Source organism: Eleginops maclovinus, chromosome 10 (genome assembly GCF_036324505.1).
Source record: "Eleginops maclovinus isolate JMC-PN-2008 ecotype Puerto Natales chromosome 10, JC_Emac_rtc_rv5, whole genome shotgun sequence".
Lineage (NCBI taxonomy): Eukaryota > Metazoa > Chordata > Actinopteri > Perciformes > Eleginopidae > Eleginops > Eleginops maclovinus.
Window position 1 is genome coordinate 3065043 of NC_086358.1, and position 17681 is coordinate 3082723.

Sequence of the window (17681 nt, forward strand, 5' to 3'; positions counted from 1 at the left end):
GATCCTGAACAGAGTGCAGTTAATTGGCTTACAGGCTCAGAAATATCTATGACTATTCATGGAGAAATATGTGTTTTAAAATTAGCATTGGAGAGAGTGTAGACATGCAATTTAATATACCTTTTGATGTTAAATCTTGAATAAAAAGGAGAATTTCTGATGCTTTTTGACAGACAAAGTTGTTTTCTTATAGTCCATATTCCATGTTTTACTTACTTACTTTTAATCTGAACAAAACAACTATTCAGCAAGTGCTATCTCAATTAGCTACTCTTGGTTAGCTAACAAACATGCTAAATTAGCTAATGTAAGGGGCTGCAAAAGTTGTCAACATAACAGTTTGGTTCATAATGACCTCAGACCTTAGCCCGTCTCACTGCCCCATCACACACACATTCCCACCATGCTAAGCCTGGGAAAGCTTGTCTTGTAACACCTCTCATTGGCTCTGCTCCCACTGGGTGCTGTGACGTGTCAGTCAGGCCATGGGGTGACCAGGTTTACAATTGTAGTTACCTTAAGGGTATTACGTGACTCACACACACACATGATAGCATTATGTGAGGTTTAGGGGACACCAGGTGAGTTGGGTAAGTGGATGAGAGTCCAGTGAGAGCAGGGGTTAGCTTTAAAGCCAAGTAGTCCCAAGAGCACATGTATGCATGCAAACACACACATGCACACACAACATCCAGCCATCCCTGTGCTGAGAGGATTTCACTTCGTCATCTATTCTCGTTTGGGTGTCTGTTGTTCTGGACAAAGGTTTACGTTGCATCTCAATCCTCTGTTCTTATCCCACAGAGAGCGCACACACACTCTTCTCATAAACAGCCTGATGACTGACCTCCTGTTCCAGTAAATCAGCCAGCAGATTACTGTAGGTCCATTAACATCAAGTACATATTGCGCAGAGGTATCAGCAGAAATAATAGGGAGGTTTGTTATAAATGCAACACTTCTTCAGAGGCTGCAGAGTAGAAAACATGTGTGTTTCCTGCTAAAACAACCAAGATATATGCAAAAAATATCCACTTCTGAAGTGTTTACAATTGAAGGTCTACCCAACACAATCATCAATAGATCATCGATTTTTCATCTGTTGGTCATAAAGTATTCGAATAAATCTAGACTTTATGCAATCCGTAAAAACTATTTACTTTAAAGTAAAATGATGATCAGGGAAACAGAACAAATGTCTCCTTGAGGTAAAGGCTGGAAAACTGTCTGTGATGGAAAAGAGTTTGGAAAGGCAGGAAATTAGAGCTCTTGCTTTGAACTCAAACATGGCATGGTTGCACAAGCAGCAGCAAGAGACTGTTCTGTTACTCAAAATCATACAGTAAACTAACTTTATTGGTTTTTGGTGCTTTGCTGAGATACTGTAGGGAAGGAAATTCCACTAATACTACTAAGGAAAATGTAAGTAATGCTCCAAGCTGGAGATTTCTCCGGCCTGTATTATTTCCAAGCCGCAGATATCTGTTGCCACTGCTGTAAATATTAGAAAGCAACTTTTTAAAATCCAAAACACTCTTAGTTACCAAATAGTCAAATATCTGGGGACCCAATTATGCTGTTCAATGGAAAGAATGTGAATTCGGATCCTTAACTGCACCTTGGCCGGTAAAATAAGGAGTATTTTTATCTACACGTAGCACTAAAAAGGTTTGGCTGTTTTGAGGCTAATGCAATAGCATTTACAATGGTTTGGCTAATTGAAAGCTAATGTGTAGGTCTCTTGTTTTTAATAAGTTTCTTGACGGTTAATTGGAGTTATTTAAGTCACTTTGGTGAAAAAGGATCAGCTAAATGTAATGGTATGTAACTGAGTGCTGAAGGGATGATGTGGGAATAGCTCTCCTAGTAAAAGTACTGGGGCTAACACAAGCTAATGCTACTTACATGTTTTGTTCATGAAGATAATCTTTGTGAACTTCTATTTTATGATTTTTGGAATAAAGCAGTCAGTAAAAGTACAGATGCTAATGTTATCAATCACTTTCTGTCTGGTTTCCTTACAGATTTCCATGTATTTCACCAGCAAACAATCCTACTGAGGATTAGCGTTAGCTTTAGTGTTAGCACCGTAAGCTAACGGTCAGTAGAACCCAGAGAAGCTGTAATTCCAGCCTTTAAATCGGGGTTTTCCAACATTAATGGGAAATTAAAGTTTAGCGGAGGTGAGGAGTAAGTTTGCTGGTCCAGCTTTTGTTTCTTTTCTTTTTTGTTGCAGGGTTTCTATTTTACGCTTATTTCTGATTCACCGCTTCCTGTGGTTCAGACTTTCCACCAAACTGACAACAGCATTTCATCTGGGAAAATGTACAGCGTGGTTGTAACATAACTTTGCAATTCACTGTGACAAGCTGGGTTTATTCTGTCTTTTGCAGAAAATGTTCCTAGAAAAAAAATGGCTTATTTTTCCTTCATCACTATCCTGAAGAGTTCACAAAAGGGGCAAATCACTTTCTCACTAACAAGCAATACGTCTTAAAACAACACGATTCAATGCAGCCACATAAGAAGGAAATAAAGAGATGAAATGATGAATTATACACAAACATTAACAAGTGACTTTATCTTGGCCTCAATGTAACAAATAGTAGCATTTGAGCAATTTATTCTAATGTAACTTCCTCAAATTAAAACAAAAACTTGCACTTCATTTGGGATCATTACTGTAAAACTTTATGTGTCCACTCTGGTTTTACTGCACACAGAGAAAAGGAAATCGGACACCCATAAAACATCTTGGCTGACATCTTCAAATGAAGAAAGGACAATGTAATGTCCAAACCCTTCTCTCTCTCTGGTGTGGCGTCAGGGTCATCTGGGTCTGTCAGTCGGGGGAATAAAGTTTAGAATAAGGCTGACTGGGCGAGCGACCACAAACACAGCTCTCCCTGTGAAATTCCTCCGTCAATAGGGGCTTTTTCCAGGCCCAGTGCACCACAACCCTCCCAAGACCCAGAGACAAGATTGCATTGCTTGAAAAAGTTCCCTGTCCGTGAACTGAGAACATAGTATTAGTTTTGAATCATCAGAACAACAATAGGCAGTATTTTCAGAGTACAGTGCCAGTAAGGAATGCTTCTTATGGCTTTTTTACTGTGACACATACTGAAGAAACAGTGGATCTATTTTCGGATCCAAATAGGTACTTAACGGATGTCTGATGGATTGTGGTGTGTTTTGTTTTAATCAAAAAGGAAAACTTGGTAAATGTCGTATGCAGGATGCTCAGAAGAGTTTCAGCATTGCAGATGGAAAGAGTGCCACCTACAGACACTTCCTCTCCTCTCTAGAAAGACAGTCCCATAACACCCAATCCATACTGTCTAAATCACAGGTTGCTGCAGGGAAATGCAATCCTGAAACATTACATCGATCACGACATTCTAGCTAGGATATGCAGAGGTCTTCTGTATCCATGTTGAATTATTTAAATGTGTGACGTTTATTAAATTACCTAACAACAGTCATACTTATTCAACCTTAAAATACCCAAGTAGTTTTGTTGCATTTCTGTTTAGTTTTGTGAGTAGTCACAGCGTAAACATGCAAAAGCAGCCATGATCCTGGAGAAAATCTATTTCCTTTTAAAATGTTATTAAAAAGGCCATTTATTTTTAGGTCCTTTTTATTTACAATTTTCAAATCCAGTGCACGAGTAACACTGCCGCCCACAGCTTCCAGTACATATGCCCATAAAGCCACCTTTGATTGCAGCTACTATGTCCACACCCTTATTTTGAACAGGTCTAAAGCCATTTGGACAAGTTTAGAAGCAATTTCCTCAGCTCATGTGCTATAATTCTGGTTTTCAGCCCCAGCGAAGATGCAAAAATGTGTCTTTATGCAAACTAACTTTGCTTTGGTCCATACAACGCTGCTTTCAAAGAACACCCACAAGGTAAATCATCTGATACCTGAATATATTGGAGAGTACAACCAAACAAGGCTGTGTGTGTTTCATTTCCCTGCATACACTCCCAACACTCAGTTCATTAGGTATTTACACAAGAGCAGAGCTCCACCTTGTGGTAAACATAAATACAGTTCTCTTTCAGTGAGATTTTTTGCCATTTCTTTGCTCATTTTAACTTATTTCCGACTCGTTTTTCAGGAAGAATAAATACAAGACATTTTTCACACTAAATGTTTATTCAAGAGTTTAAAGATAGATTAAAAAAGGGAAGATACCAAGTGTACAATAGATTAATGGTGTCATTCCATATCAAGAAATGTCCATGTCATGACTGAATACACACAGTTTAGGGACATTTTGAAAAATATATTTAATTTCAGCCAGTGCTCTATGGCTGTTTTTCTGTGAAAGCTTGATTTAACTGCAATACCTTCTGGGAAATGTAGTTTCCTAGTGGTATTAGCAGTGGCGGCGCCAGAGTATTTTTTCTGGTTCAACTACGGTGGGGCTAACCCATACAGCGGTGGGGCTCAAATCAATGCCATAATACCAATCCGAATATATATTCAATAAAACAACACCCTCCCACAGAAACACACACACACACACACACACACACACACACACACACACACACACACACACACACACACACACACACACACACACAGTGTAGTTAATAGTTACGTTGTCCTAAAGCCATATATAGTCTACCACACAACAGCCAAGAGTCAAAACACATCTCCAACAAAGTAAGTCTGCTAATTAGGCAACAACACTGCAGCAAGGAAGAGCACCACCACTACCCAAAAAATGTCGGCAGACGAAGCAGAAAGTTGCATCCATCTCAACCAAACATTCAAGCCAGCTATATGTGCCAAACCAGGCAGCATTGAAAGATCTCTGCTGGTTACCTATTAGCCGTGAGGGGTACATTTTCCAGAAGGGGCGCCGCGGTCCCTCCCCGGGTTGTTGGCTAATGTCAGTGGTAGCATAAGCATCATGGCCAGAGTCCGTGCCCGCAGTGGTTGGCTGTGGCAGGCCATGCCAGTCCCTTTCCTTGTCTTCGTCCTCTTCCTCCTGCTCCATCTCCTTTTCTTTTTGCTCATCTTCGTCCGGCCGAGCCTGGCACATGGAAGACGCGGGACCGGAGTGGTCGTCTTCCCCTGCAGGTGTCAAAGGTGTGTCCTTATCCGACACGCCCGCCATTGCCATCTGTTGTTCTGTCCGACGACGTTCAAAAACAAATGTATCCGTGATAAAGTTTGACCTGAGCTTAATAGGCTACGAGCACAAAAGAACTTCCGGTTAACTTCCGTGTCTTGAGTGTACGCTCGACTACTTCCGGTAGGTTGTGTTGTGGAGATTGGGGACGCTAATTTAGAGTAGCTGCTAATAATTTGATTGACAAAGTTTAAATGGGAGTGGATTTCGGGTGAAAGAGAGGCGGTTGGCGTATGAACGCGTGAAAAAGACTGCACTCCATTGTTGTGTAGCACTTTACGAAGTGTTACCAAGAGTCTGAATGAGGCTATTTAATGTCATCATGTTGAACATTAGCCGCCTTTAGCTTAGCGGTGGTTCCTTCATAGCCTTACGTTAGCGCTTTACTTCTGCAGACTCACTTTACGCTTAAATAAATGTTTGCCACAGATCCTATTTTCTGCACATTTTCCCAAATCCAATGGAAAAATCACATTGCTTTTTGTCAAGGGAGCCTTTGAGATGCCAATTCCTGGGTTGGCGTACCAAATTAGCTCATCACTTTCAAACTAATGCACACCTTTAAGTTCCTGTAGCTCTTTTACATTGTGAACTTGTTGTACCTTATAGTTTGAAATGAAATAATGGTCACTTCCTGTCACTAGAATGAAAAATGTTGACAGATGAGGACAAGTAGCCATCGTAGCTCACTTTAGCGAGGAAAGGACAGGATGGATTGATATCAGCAGAGCTTTTAAAGACACCCTAACCTCCCCACAGAGGGCTGACAGCTTAAGGACACGGACAGAGGAGAGTTGTGTATGTATTTTTAATGTTTAGATATAAACTCTGTGAAAGATGAGAGCTTGGAAAAACATTTCAAAAAGTGACAAACATTTGAAAACAGAGGTGACAATAGGCATCAGATTGAAGCAGGATTGTACCTGTGGATTGACCTTTTCTTTAACGATACTCAGAGCTGGTGATCTTATGAAGTCTGTCGTCAGAAGGATATGAGGTCTATGTCTAACGTATTGCACATACAGAGAGAAGCGATTACAATATCCCCAGAAGAACCATTTGTACAAAAAACGTTGTGAAATTGGAAGGAAAATAAACAGAAAAGTTAAATCAAACATGTTTCGATTTAGTGAGGTATATTTTACCCCTCTGATTATACTGCTTGAGAATTATATGACAGGAGCGGTGAATGAAAACACATCAACCCGTACACTGACGCTTTATACCACCCTTTGAGAAATATACCATAACGTTTTCACAAAGCAGGTCCTGAGTCTTAATCTCAAAGGGCCTGGATATGTATTCTGGGATGTAACCTAAATCTGACTCTAACATGACCTGGAAGAAGCGGAGTAGGGGGTGTTGTGTCATAAAGTCTTAAAAATGTGAAAGTACGATTCTCTGAATGAAATTGGAAAGCAAAACATATACTTCATTTTGGCTGCAAGAGGCAGAAGTGCACCACTAACCGGTGTCTTAATAAGTAACAGCCCAAAGAAAGGCATCAGTAATGCCACATAACCTGTGAACATACAATATAAGATCCTGACAAAAAGAGCAAAGGATTCTCCTGACAAAGCTATTTTTTCCCAGCCAGTTCACAATTAAATTACAATAATGAATGGATTTTTTCAGTCAAACAGGGAGAAAACTCTTAGGAACAACAGGCTTAACATGATGGTTTTGTCTCAGGGTTTCATTATAGATAACAAAGAGAGTAAGCCTGTTTAGCTCAAAACACTGTCAAATCAAATGCCTCTTTTTCAGTACTGCCTGTTGCATTGATAATCAACTCCTCCAGCTCTTTGTTTTCATTCACCACTCCCTGCAGTCTCCTGATGGCTGATAAATCCCACATAGAAGAAAGCTTGAAGGCAGACTCACAGAAGCTGCCTGTATGCTGGTGAAGAAACATTGCGTGAACAAATGGGATTTCTCTCGACGTTATCGGACAACATCGAATATTAAAAAGGCGAATGAATACTGGGTTTACATTCATCAGGGGGTGAGGAAAAGGAACAACAGGCCCCTTAGTAGCTGAAGTGACTACATAAAGGCTGTGCTGCTGCCCCCTAGTGGTCAGGGGGGGGATCAATAAGTGGTTATTAATGCAGCTTTTAAGACCAGAATTGATGCATAGGGAATGAGAAATTCACTATGATATGATTGACTGCAAAGCTACGACCAGGAAACAGTCTTTGTTAGCTACTGAAATGGGCCAAATGTATATTCCTTTTGCCCCAACACACACACACACACACACACACACACAAACACACACACACTGTTTTGTCTGCAAGATGCATGAGATTGTTAAAAAAAGGCAGCAGTTATAGCTTGGATTGATCTAAGAGGTCCTTAATCTAAAAAAATACACAAGGCTTCAGCCTAAGAACTAGCGTCTTTCAGTTTTTCAGTTTCTTGTAGAAGGCACACAAACTACCACAGAAGTATAGTAATAATCTTCCAATGTGCAAAAAAGCTCAGTTTTTTATTATTTCCTCAATAAAAAGAGAGGAAGGAGGAAACAGTTCTTCCCGTTTCTGTGGAGGACGCAGGATTTCAATCCATGAGCGTCATAGTGGAAATGGGCTTTTAAACAACGCTCTGCATTTCCTCCATTGGCACTTTAGTTAGTGCTGATCAAAGAAAAGGGCAGAGTGATGAGCACATGTGGTCTGCTTTGAATTCAAGATGGTTTCAAAGACACAAGGGGATGAGGATCTGCAGAGTGAGTGTGAATTCACTGAAAAAACCCTCAACATACAATGACACATGGTGGGTGAAAGAAAGCAGCACGAGTTTCTCCCTCAGGTTTCCAAAAAATCCAGCAAAAAGGAGGCCCCTCTTGTCCTTAATTGTCCTCCACTTCTTTATTCAGAAACAGGCGAGGAAACAGGCGATGAAACGGGGGAAACAGGGGTGACGGGGGTGAGTTTTGGGGCTCGGAGGGCCTGCGGGTTGACAATGACCTGGATGACAAAGTCCTTCTGGATCTTAGTGTCCTGCAGCCGCGTCTTGTCCGTCAGCAACTTCCCGGAGAAGAACCAGCGCTGGTGGGCGGCGTCAATGTCCTCCTGCGCGTGCAGCTGCTTCTTCAGCAGCCCGATGGTGTCTGCCATGCTGGCGCTGAGACGCAGGTCCGTGCCCGTGGACAGACGTACCTGCAGGGAAACAGGAAGTGTGGGGATCAATAATGGCAATAACATATTACATTTGTTGGAAGTGTGAGGGAAGAAAATACATATAAGAGACTAAACTCCCCGTAAAATAAGAAAAAACAACAAACAAAAAGTATTTTGGGATGTTTGTGAGGAGTACCTTGAGCTGGAATTCCTTCTTGGGAGCAGCAGGAGTGTCGGGGCCGTCGTTGGGGTCGTCGTCGCTGCGCTCTGAGATGAGGTTGACGGGAGGAGCCAGGCAGTAGACGGGCAGCTGGTAGCGGTTCCCCAGTTCATCGTAACACTCGGCGAGGGTACCTGGGTGAGGGGGGGGTGAAGCAAACTGAGTGACTCTTACAGACTTTTTCAGATACGAGTAGACAAAGGGTTCACATGACTTCACGTCACCACCGCTAAGCTAAAGGCGGCTAATGTTAGACGTGATGACGTTCAGTATTCTCGTTTTGGTGACAGATTGGTAAAATGCTGACTCAACACCAGTTTTGAGGACTCATTCCAATGTCCTCACCATGTGGCAGTGTGATGCTGGCTCCGTCCACTATAGCCTGGGCCAGGTCGTGGTCGTTGCACTCCAGGGCGACGGTCGCAGCTTTCAGGGCGTCCCAGATCTCCTTGCGGCCCTCGAAGGCCGGCGCCGTGTCCCAGAACTCGTCCCGCTTGCTCCGCAGCTGGCCCTCGGTCATCGGGTAGTCACTCTTCCACTTGGGACGCTCTTTCTTCAGAGGCTCGTTACGTCCTGAGAGGGGAAGGAGAAGCAAGGGATGATCGTTAGGAAGTGAAAAAGGTCTGAGATTTATTTTGGTTTGAAAACATGTATGCTCATATGTAACCATTTATCTTGAGAGGGATTTGTTTTGGGACATGTTTGTGTCCTAAAGTTTTGATATTTCTTTACATTTGTGTGTAATTATGGACTAAGATCTGGAACAACCTTTTGTGATCCTATAAGCTCCAGTATAGAAGTCCTTAGAGACACTCAAATTATTCAAACTTAGGTGAAATTTCATTACATGAATAAAAACACACGCTTTGAGGTCTGTGTTTTGGACCCCTGCTGTGAGTTTGTAGATTTCTATGACAGAGGATGAATGCAGAACAGGAAGCAAACACGCTCAACATAAAAGAGAAGCTGAGTTGACATAGTTGTTTGAATGCAAAACATAGTGCAAATGTATGATAGTGACAACGATTGTATAAATCCAACTAAGCTATCACATTTGCATGCTACTTTTAATATGGGTTTTATGTTGCTGATGCTCATGTTAGGTAAAATCTGCTGTGGGTAATTATAAAGAGAAGGATATACTGATAACAAGCTCTTATCCTCAGGACAAAATCTAAAGTGATATAACCCAGAACATCAGCAAAACAGGACTGCATTTATGATGTGCAAAGTACACCAGTGTTCTTGTCAACAGCTGTCTCTTAACTATATATGCTGTCTGATGTCTAATCAACATGTCAATGCATGGTAGATTGACCCCTTAAAGACATCCCTCCAAATTGTCACTAATAGTACAAAAACAGTCTGCAAAAAACATCTTTTAAGTGACGTGATAAACGGAGTGATGTGATAACCCCTAAACCTGTTGCACACCATAATGCCTAGGTAGGTTTATGAGTAACAAAATGTTCCCATTAAATCTCCATCCTGTGCTTTCATCTCGTATCATAAACAGCACTGGCAGAGGAAGAGAAATGCTAGCCGTCACCCACCCCACACCCAACGCTGTGTCATCCCAATCTAAAATTAGGAGGTCATCCAGGGTTTGCAATATGCATGTGTAGCTTATATCTGTCCGGTAACCGTACCTGTGTTCCCCACCATTCAATATTAACACAAAGCACGCCCAGGCCAGGAGAGCACTCACATTAGTGGAGGGCTGAGGACCAGCATTAGGACGGGTAGCTAGCCTTTCTGCTCACCACTCAGCAGTTAGATTTATTAACTATGTCTTACTATGAGCTAAAGTCAAAGACCCCACAATTTACTGCACCTGGAATAGACCCTTTGCTAAGTCCCACCCCTCGAATGCAGACTGGCCAATCATAGCGGCCATCGAAAGCTACACAACTCAAAACAACTGCAAGAGTTTATGAAGCAGATTTGTTTTTTAATGCTATGAGGTAGTGATAGTAAAACATGCATAGTGCACTTTTGAGACTGATGCTTGGAGATATAGATATTCTCTGAAATATGACCTTTCTACCTTATCACCTCTGGAGCTCACATTAGCAGAGAACGCTAGCACATCATTAACCAGCGTTAGCATGTTTAGCTACAAATAAATCTATGCTAATGTCCACCAAGTATACTAAAGCTGCATTTTCTTTAAATGACTCTCCAGTGAATAAAAACTTACCCTGCTTTACAGGAACAGTGTTGCTCCTTCATTTCATTTCAATAAACTATGGTTCACTTTTACCGTCCACTGTAATCTGTAGGCTTTAGCATCAGCATCAGTTTCTATCGTGTTTTTGCTCATTAATCTGTTTTACATCCTGGATCTACCTTACTGTGGACCAGTCTGTCCACTCCCTATTGAAAATGTGATTTTGCTTTCCAATATTCGGTAACGTTTCTTCAGTGGGTGCAGTAGGGTCAGTGTGGGCTACAGGTTAGCATTGAGAGCTAAACTGAGCAATAAACAGGTTTAGCAGAGTGTCAATTGTCTGGTTTCCCATTTTCGGTTCGACTAAGGGTAGTATTTTAACAGCAAAGAACTACCCAACTGTCAGTCACTCTACTACTTGTCAAAAACGTCACACTAAACGTCTATTCCAGATGTCTGAGACAGAGGAGTGGAGCGATGGAAAGTATGAAGGAGACAGCACACATACAGGAGGTTGCATTTCTTGCAAACTAATTATTTATAGTGCAGGCGGCTTAGGAGGACCAGTTTGGAGGACGCAGGGTGGTGTAGGATTAGCACTCGGAGAGCAGTGAATCCAAAGTGAGGCGAAGGAAGAGTCACTGCCACTCAGACAAAGTGGTAGTGGACATGTGGCGTCTACGTGGAAGACAAATAGGGATTAAAGTGGAGTAAATATCCTCCTTAAGGGGTCCATATATTCAAATGCAAGACAGACAGACGGCTGTATAAACCAGTCATAACAGTGCTTATATCCAGAACTACAACAGAGGCATTCCACTAAGGAGTTTTGCCATCATCTGCAGACCTTTTTCTTACTTTGTCTGCTCAATGCAACATCTGGAAATTAGGGGAAAATGTCCAAAGTGATCACATTTAATGTTTTGTCCAACGAAACAGTACAAAAACTAAACATGTTTAGCTTACTGCGACGTAAAAAAGGCAAGAACAAGCAACAAATGCTCATATTTTAGAAATTGGAGGCATTAAACGTTGGGATTATTCGTTTTAAAATAGACTTAACTATTTATTCACCAGCAAAATATACTTTTTGCTGCCCAGCCACTGATCGATTTGATTACCTAGAAGAGTGCCATCATTGAAACCAGGAAGTGCTAAAAGCGAACTTTTAAGATTGGTGCCAAGTAATTGCTCAAATGTAAATAAACTAAAGGCTTAAAGAAAAAGGGAGGAGTACTCAAATTGTAGCCCACAGCAAACTCAACGACTCCATGGCAAATTGATACTTCCTGTTTACAAGGAAGGGAGGGTCGTGTGTGCAGGGCATGGATGTATAAAGGGAACGGTGCAGGGGCAACTTTCTTCCATTTTCCCTGAGTGGAACATGGATTGTGTAACTTTAAAAAGCCCCTGAAATAAAGCTAAATGCATCCTCTTCTCAGATAAGAGGCCTTTAGGTCATTTTGAGGCCCCTCCACTACAGAGTTAGTCAATTCACCTCAGTCACAATTGTAAAAATACAAACATTAAAGCTCATTTTCAGGATCATATCTGGTTTCTGTGCCTCTATGATGTTTACGTGCTTTAATGTTCAAAAAGGTCTTTATTTTTACATGCACAACGACTACACCACACCACAGGAAGGGGAAACCCCCACAAAAGCATAATAGGAACTTTAAATCAAAGTGTGCTTCTTAGTTTGGATGTGCATGTGAACAATAAGGATTAAAATGCAATTCAATGCACATTTTCTCACCTAGAAACTTGATTTAGCACAAATGTCTTTATTTAAATGTGTGTATAAAAAGCAGGCAGTAACAAAAGGAACTGATTCAACAAAATCTAAGTAAAACACACCAAAACAAAGACATGAAGCAATGCATAACAGACGCATTAGGCAATATGGGGGTGTTTTCATCCAGCTGTGCACATAAAAGCAGGTGCCACGTGATGACTCTACAGAGAAGCATGCAGGATTTATGAGCGTTAATGAATATACACCCTAAAAACCAAGTATGAGGATCATATCCGGTTTCCTCGGTGCTGCAGGATACAAACAAAACAACACACCCAACAACAAATAAAAAGGTGGCTCTGCGAGGCTTAGCTGCGGCTGGGAAAACTATGTTCAATGTTTCCTTGGCGCTGCGAGGACCTTTAACACATTCCCCTGGCATGAGGCGATTAATGGAAGCAGGGTGTTTTCTGTGTTCCTCTTTAGACACAGACGTCAGTGAGCAGGGGCTTTAACCGGACACATTCTGGACCTGTGTATGACTGGATTTCCTCAGGGCTCAAAGAACACACACCCTCATGCAGTAAAACACACACACACACCTCGTAGCGTGTTATCTTATCGCTGCATTCAGCTTTCTGCAACTACAGATAAAGTCTCTGCGCCGACACGAAGTCCTTTGTAGCATCTGTAGCGTTACGTTTGAACGCCTTTTCAGAGGAAACAAATCTTATTTAATCTGTCCTGTCATGAGTTCTGACAAGACTGCACCAAATATTCCAAATTCTCAGCTGTTTACCAGAGCCTTTTAAACCTCGACATTTCCTTTGAAGCGAGCAAACAGAAAAACTCTCAGCCTTACTTTATGTTTGTAAGCTTATGATCTCACGGTTCATTTCCACAGAACATCTCAAACTATGCTTTTGGGATTAGGTTTGTATATTCCTGGGGGTCAATGGTCTCTATATTGTACCTAACGAAGCACCAAATACAGCTCCTTATGTGACCTTATTATAACACAGAACAGTAACTTTACTCATTCATTGACTGAATTTTGAGGCAGGTCCCAATATTTGTCACCTAGCTGAGTGCTACGTCTTAAGCACATTCTGTCCCTTGATTAAAACAAACCACCACTTCCACTTTATGATGGTTATAAGCATTAACTATAGATATAACTTTAAGCCGGATACCAATATGTGAGAATTCAATAAAGAAAAAGAGAGAGAAATACCAAAACATCCCAAAAAAAGACTCTTAATTTGACCAATTCCGTATAAATCAGAGCTTTTTAGACATGTTGTTTGAACTTGTTTTACCAGAGTTTATTCCAGCCAGCAAATTTGTTTTGATTTATCATTAAGATGTGACCTAAAGGCAAAACTACAACTAAAAAAACAACTTGATACAGAGTCAATAAGGACCAACCCTTTGCTGCTTGGGAAGAAGTGAACCTAATCACCCGAAACTGTTAAATAAAAACCACATGAGCTTTCTGTGAATTTGACGACTCTCTCTCTCTCACATGTCTGCCCCGTGTGTGAAGGCACGTAAAGCAGAGTAGATTTTTCTCCTGTAAGAGGGAAGTCATTGACGCAGCAGGACATGATGTGACTTGTTCTTTTTGATCCAAGCCCGGTCTAGCAGGGAGTTTCTGTTGATACCAATCAGGGAGGAGAATTACCAGCAGCCCCTGCCAAAGCTCGGGGAACATTGGCTGTGAAGGCTCTGATATTAAATAGTGTATCCATTGGGCATTTTGGCAGGAAACAAAGATAGATTCATCATTTTGACGTTCTTATTCTGCTCTAAAACTGTATCAGCTGCTCGTTTGGGATACTCCCTTGATACTGATGGGAATAAAGCTGGAATAATTGTTAAAAAACGTCCAGTCTTTCTGAACTGGAGACAATGCCTGTTGGAAAAAGACTGACTGAGAAACTTTCCATCAGTGAAGTTGGATGAAACAAACGGGACAAAACCTGCATCCAAATGAAAACCAGACACTCGGATTCCTAAACAGTCACTTTGAAAAGAGAACAGATACGCAACACGCTGAACTTAATCACCTCCGCCATGAGTCAAATAATCTCTCTTTTATATGTGGATTTATGTTGCTGGAACCTGAAGGTTGTTTCCCATCCTGAGGGAGATTAACCTTTGTGTTTTCTTCCCGTCAACGGAACAACTTTTGTCCGTTTTTGACTTTTTATACAGCATGTAGTATTAATGATCACCTGATTTATCATCATGATTGTATGAAATGTCTCTACTGGGACATGTCTCCATGCCTTAAAGCTCAGAAAGCTCTTTATGTTTCTCATACTGCCTGTGCTGCAGCACCTCTTTTCACCCTCTGTCTGAAACCAGAGCCCAGTTATCAAGCCGGGATTTTAGGCTTTGCAGACCAGGAGCATAGCTGCCCACTGCTCCTAGAACTAGGATGGGTTAAATGCAGAGGACTAATTTCACTGTGTGTGCTCTGCTGTGTGCATGTGTGTGACTAATAAAGAGGGTTTCATCCTCCCATTCTATCTACATACACACAAACCTATATAACATACTACAGGAAAGGGAAAAACCCCACACAGTATAATAGGGACTGTTTAAGGTTGTATCCCATCCTAAATGAGTTTAAAACATTGATAATGTGCGGTTTTGTAAAGCATCTCTTAACCCAATAAACATTAACCATGTTCATTGTTTTCTGGGGTCAAAACTGTGCAGAAATTCAGAACGTTTGCCAATACAGCTGTGTGGCGCCTGCGTCATTCAGTTTAGTCTCGTTGTAAATATAACATTTTCTCCGCTAAGAGCTTAAACAGCAATCCAAATTCCATCCGCCACCATCAAAGACAAGTGTAAGCGAACAAAACGAGGCCAGTGTTTATCTATGGAAGAATGTTATCTTCCCGGTAAGGTAGATGAAAGTAATGGACATGGCCTCAAGTCTCTGGTGTGAAAAATAAACTTCAAAAATCAGGGTGACCTCAGCCTTGCCTTTTACAGAAACAACAACAACCCCCCCGCTTGGTCACTGTGTCCACATTGAAAACTGCAGAGTGCCGTTCAAAGAGGCTCCCATAATACCACTTTTAAGATAGCAGTTGCACCAACAAGCTTACCGGTGCCGGATTAAGTGTGAGGTTTGAGATTGTTGGGTGAGAAAATTGCTGGCCTTGTTATTGGTGCAGAGTCAGGGAAATGTGGGCGTACTGTGGGTGAGTTTGGCTTTTAATCACAGCTAAAAGCGGGTCTGGGATAGGAGAGTTTGCCTGGGTGGTCAGCGTAAACAGCACAAGAGAGAAACAGCACGTTTCGCGAGCTGGCAAAACAGGAAAGAAACTACTCTGAGTAGAAAAACAGCACGAAAAAGAGGCTGACCATTGCCCTGCAGAGAGGAAACACACACTAGGCAAAGCTGAATGTAGATGTACAGGTGAACAGTGACTGCATTGCATTAGCACAGTTACAACTGTATAGTCCTCTGGTTGTCTGTCAGTGTCCCCACAGAAAAACAAAAGATGAGCAAGGAGGTGAAACCCAATCACACGCTGACACTTGAGATGCTTTAAGTCTGCTGCAGGAGTGAAATACACCTGGATACATTGAGGCTCAACCACTTCTGGTGGTGATTTGATCATTGTGTGCACTTGAATGTGTATTGGGTGTCTGTAAGCTTCATTTGCATGCAGTAAAGCAGAAGTAGACCAAAACTCATCTTTTTTTACACACTCATTAGGCAAAATGTGTGAAAACCAGCATCCTGTTACTGTCAGTCAGGATAAAAAGTCGAAGAGAAACTTATAAGTAGGGATGTTGCACGAATAACATTTTTAAAATAAGATATTTAGGTTAAGAACACAAGTCTTACCTCCTCGTCCACCATTCCTGGAGGATCCTCGGCTCTGTGTGTCCTCCCAGCCTTCCCAGTATCTCCCCACACATCCTCCCATGGTCAGAGGGCTGCAGACGGTTTCCACTAGCTGAGAAGGGGGCCCATCGCGGAGGAAGACGATAAACTAGGTCCAATGAAGAGGACGGGTTGCAGGTCCAATGTTACAAGCCTATGGGTCATCCGTAGCGGCAAACACAGGGACGTTTTGATAGTCTGTTTTAAATACCTGCAAAATGTTGCTTAAATGCGTTTTTCTCTTAAGTGCTGTCTGAGTGTGGCACGACCCCACAGGATTTAAAACTAGTCCCTAGACAAAGAGTTTGCAAAAAAGCAAGCAGACAGCTACAAATATCAAAACATGTTTTTCAAAGGTTAGAATACACACAGCAGCATGTCAGATATTCAACTTGCCTGCAAAATAAATGTTGAATTCCTCCTTCCTGAAGCTAACAGGCTAACAGGGCCAACCACGGATGTATAAAGAGAACAGGATACTCCGTTCACTCCAATGAGAGTTGCTCAGTGGCGCTTGAATCCCAAAATACAGCGACTGTAAACTCGGAAAGCACCAGGATCATCCGGGACCTTCTGCTTTCAAAGCCTGCGCAGTTGAGGTTTCCCTTTAAGCCCTGCCTCCAAGCTCAGTCAAATGAATGGAGAAAGAATAACTCTCAATTCATCTTTTTAGACCCTTTAGATTTAAACGAGGGCTTGAGAAGTGTTCTTGATGGGTAGTTTATATAGCTAAAAAAATGATCCGTTGATTCACAGAGTGTGGAAAAAGTTCTTTCTGGACAAAATGACGTCACGGAAGCTGTAGTACCACCGTTTGGACACTGTTCCCATTCATCAAAATAGGCTTCAACGGTCGGCGCACTTCCTGGCTAGCTAGCTACTACAACATCAGTAAGCACACACTTCCGCGCACTTGTGACCATTTCTCAGTACGTTTTGGTTTCCTCCAAAGGTAGTGGATGATTTCAGTTTCCCGCAGACCTCGTTAGATCGCTTCAATTGTTTTGTGGTCTCGTCCAGATTTAGATTTTTCGACCACAGACGTTACTTCCCTCTCTGCTGGAAAAAAGGAGCTAGAGCCACACAGAACTTTTCCACTCATGCGCAGAATCACGCAGGCAGGTGCTGGGTTCTCCTGCGTCAGGACAAAAAGCAATCAGAATCAGAAACAGATTTATTGACAAGTAGTTTTACACAAACGAGGAATTTGACCTGCTGTATTAAGTTGCATACATAAACATAGTTTAAGAACATATGTTTGAGTGTTTTTTTAAGGATATCTGTAATTTCATTTAAAGTTGTTAACAGTACTGTTGATGTACTCTTCAAGGTGTATTGGAATTCGGCCAGCACCTGAAGGCGT

General features: G+C 41.7%; 1 protein-coding gene across 2 annotated transcripts; it reads right to left on the reverse strand.

Moving 5' to 3' along the window:
- Window positions 1-5947: 5947 nt before the first annotated feature.
- On the reverse strand, window positions 5948-17460 carry ubtd1b (ubiquitin domain containing 1b). 2 transcript variants are annotated; one of them, XM_063893838.1, is made up of 5 exons: window positions 16715-17460; window positions 16280-16472; window positions 8846-9073; window positions 8477-8634; window positions 5948-8319 (listed from the first exon to the last, which is right to left on the reverse strand). In XM_063893838.1, exons 2-5 carry the CDS (start codon window positions 16359-16361, stop codon window positions 8029-8031), a joined length of 759 nt encoding a protein of 252 aa, XP_063749908.1. In that variant the 5' UTR covers window positions 16362-16472; window positions 16715-17460; the 3' UTR covers window positions 5948-8028. The 2 variants fall into 2 exon arrangements, with proteins under 2 accessions (XP_063749908.1, XP_063749907.1); XM_063893837.1 differs by having other exon boundaries at window positions 16280-17460.
- Between the last annotated feature and the right edge of the window lie 221 nt (window positions 17461-17681).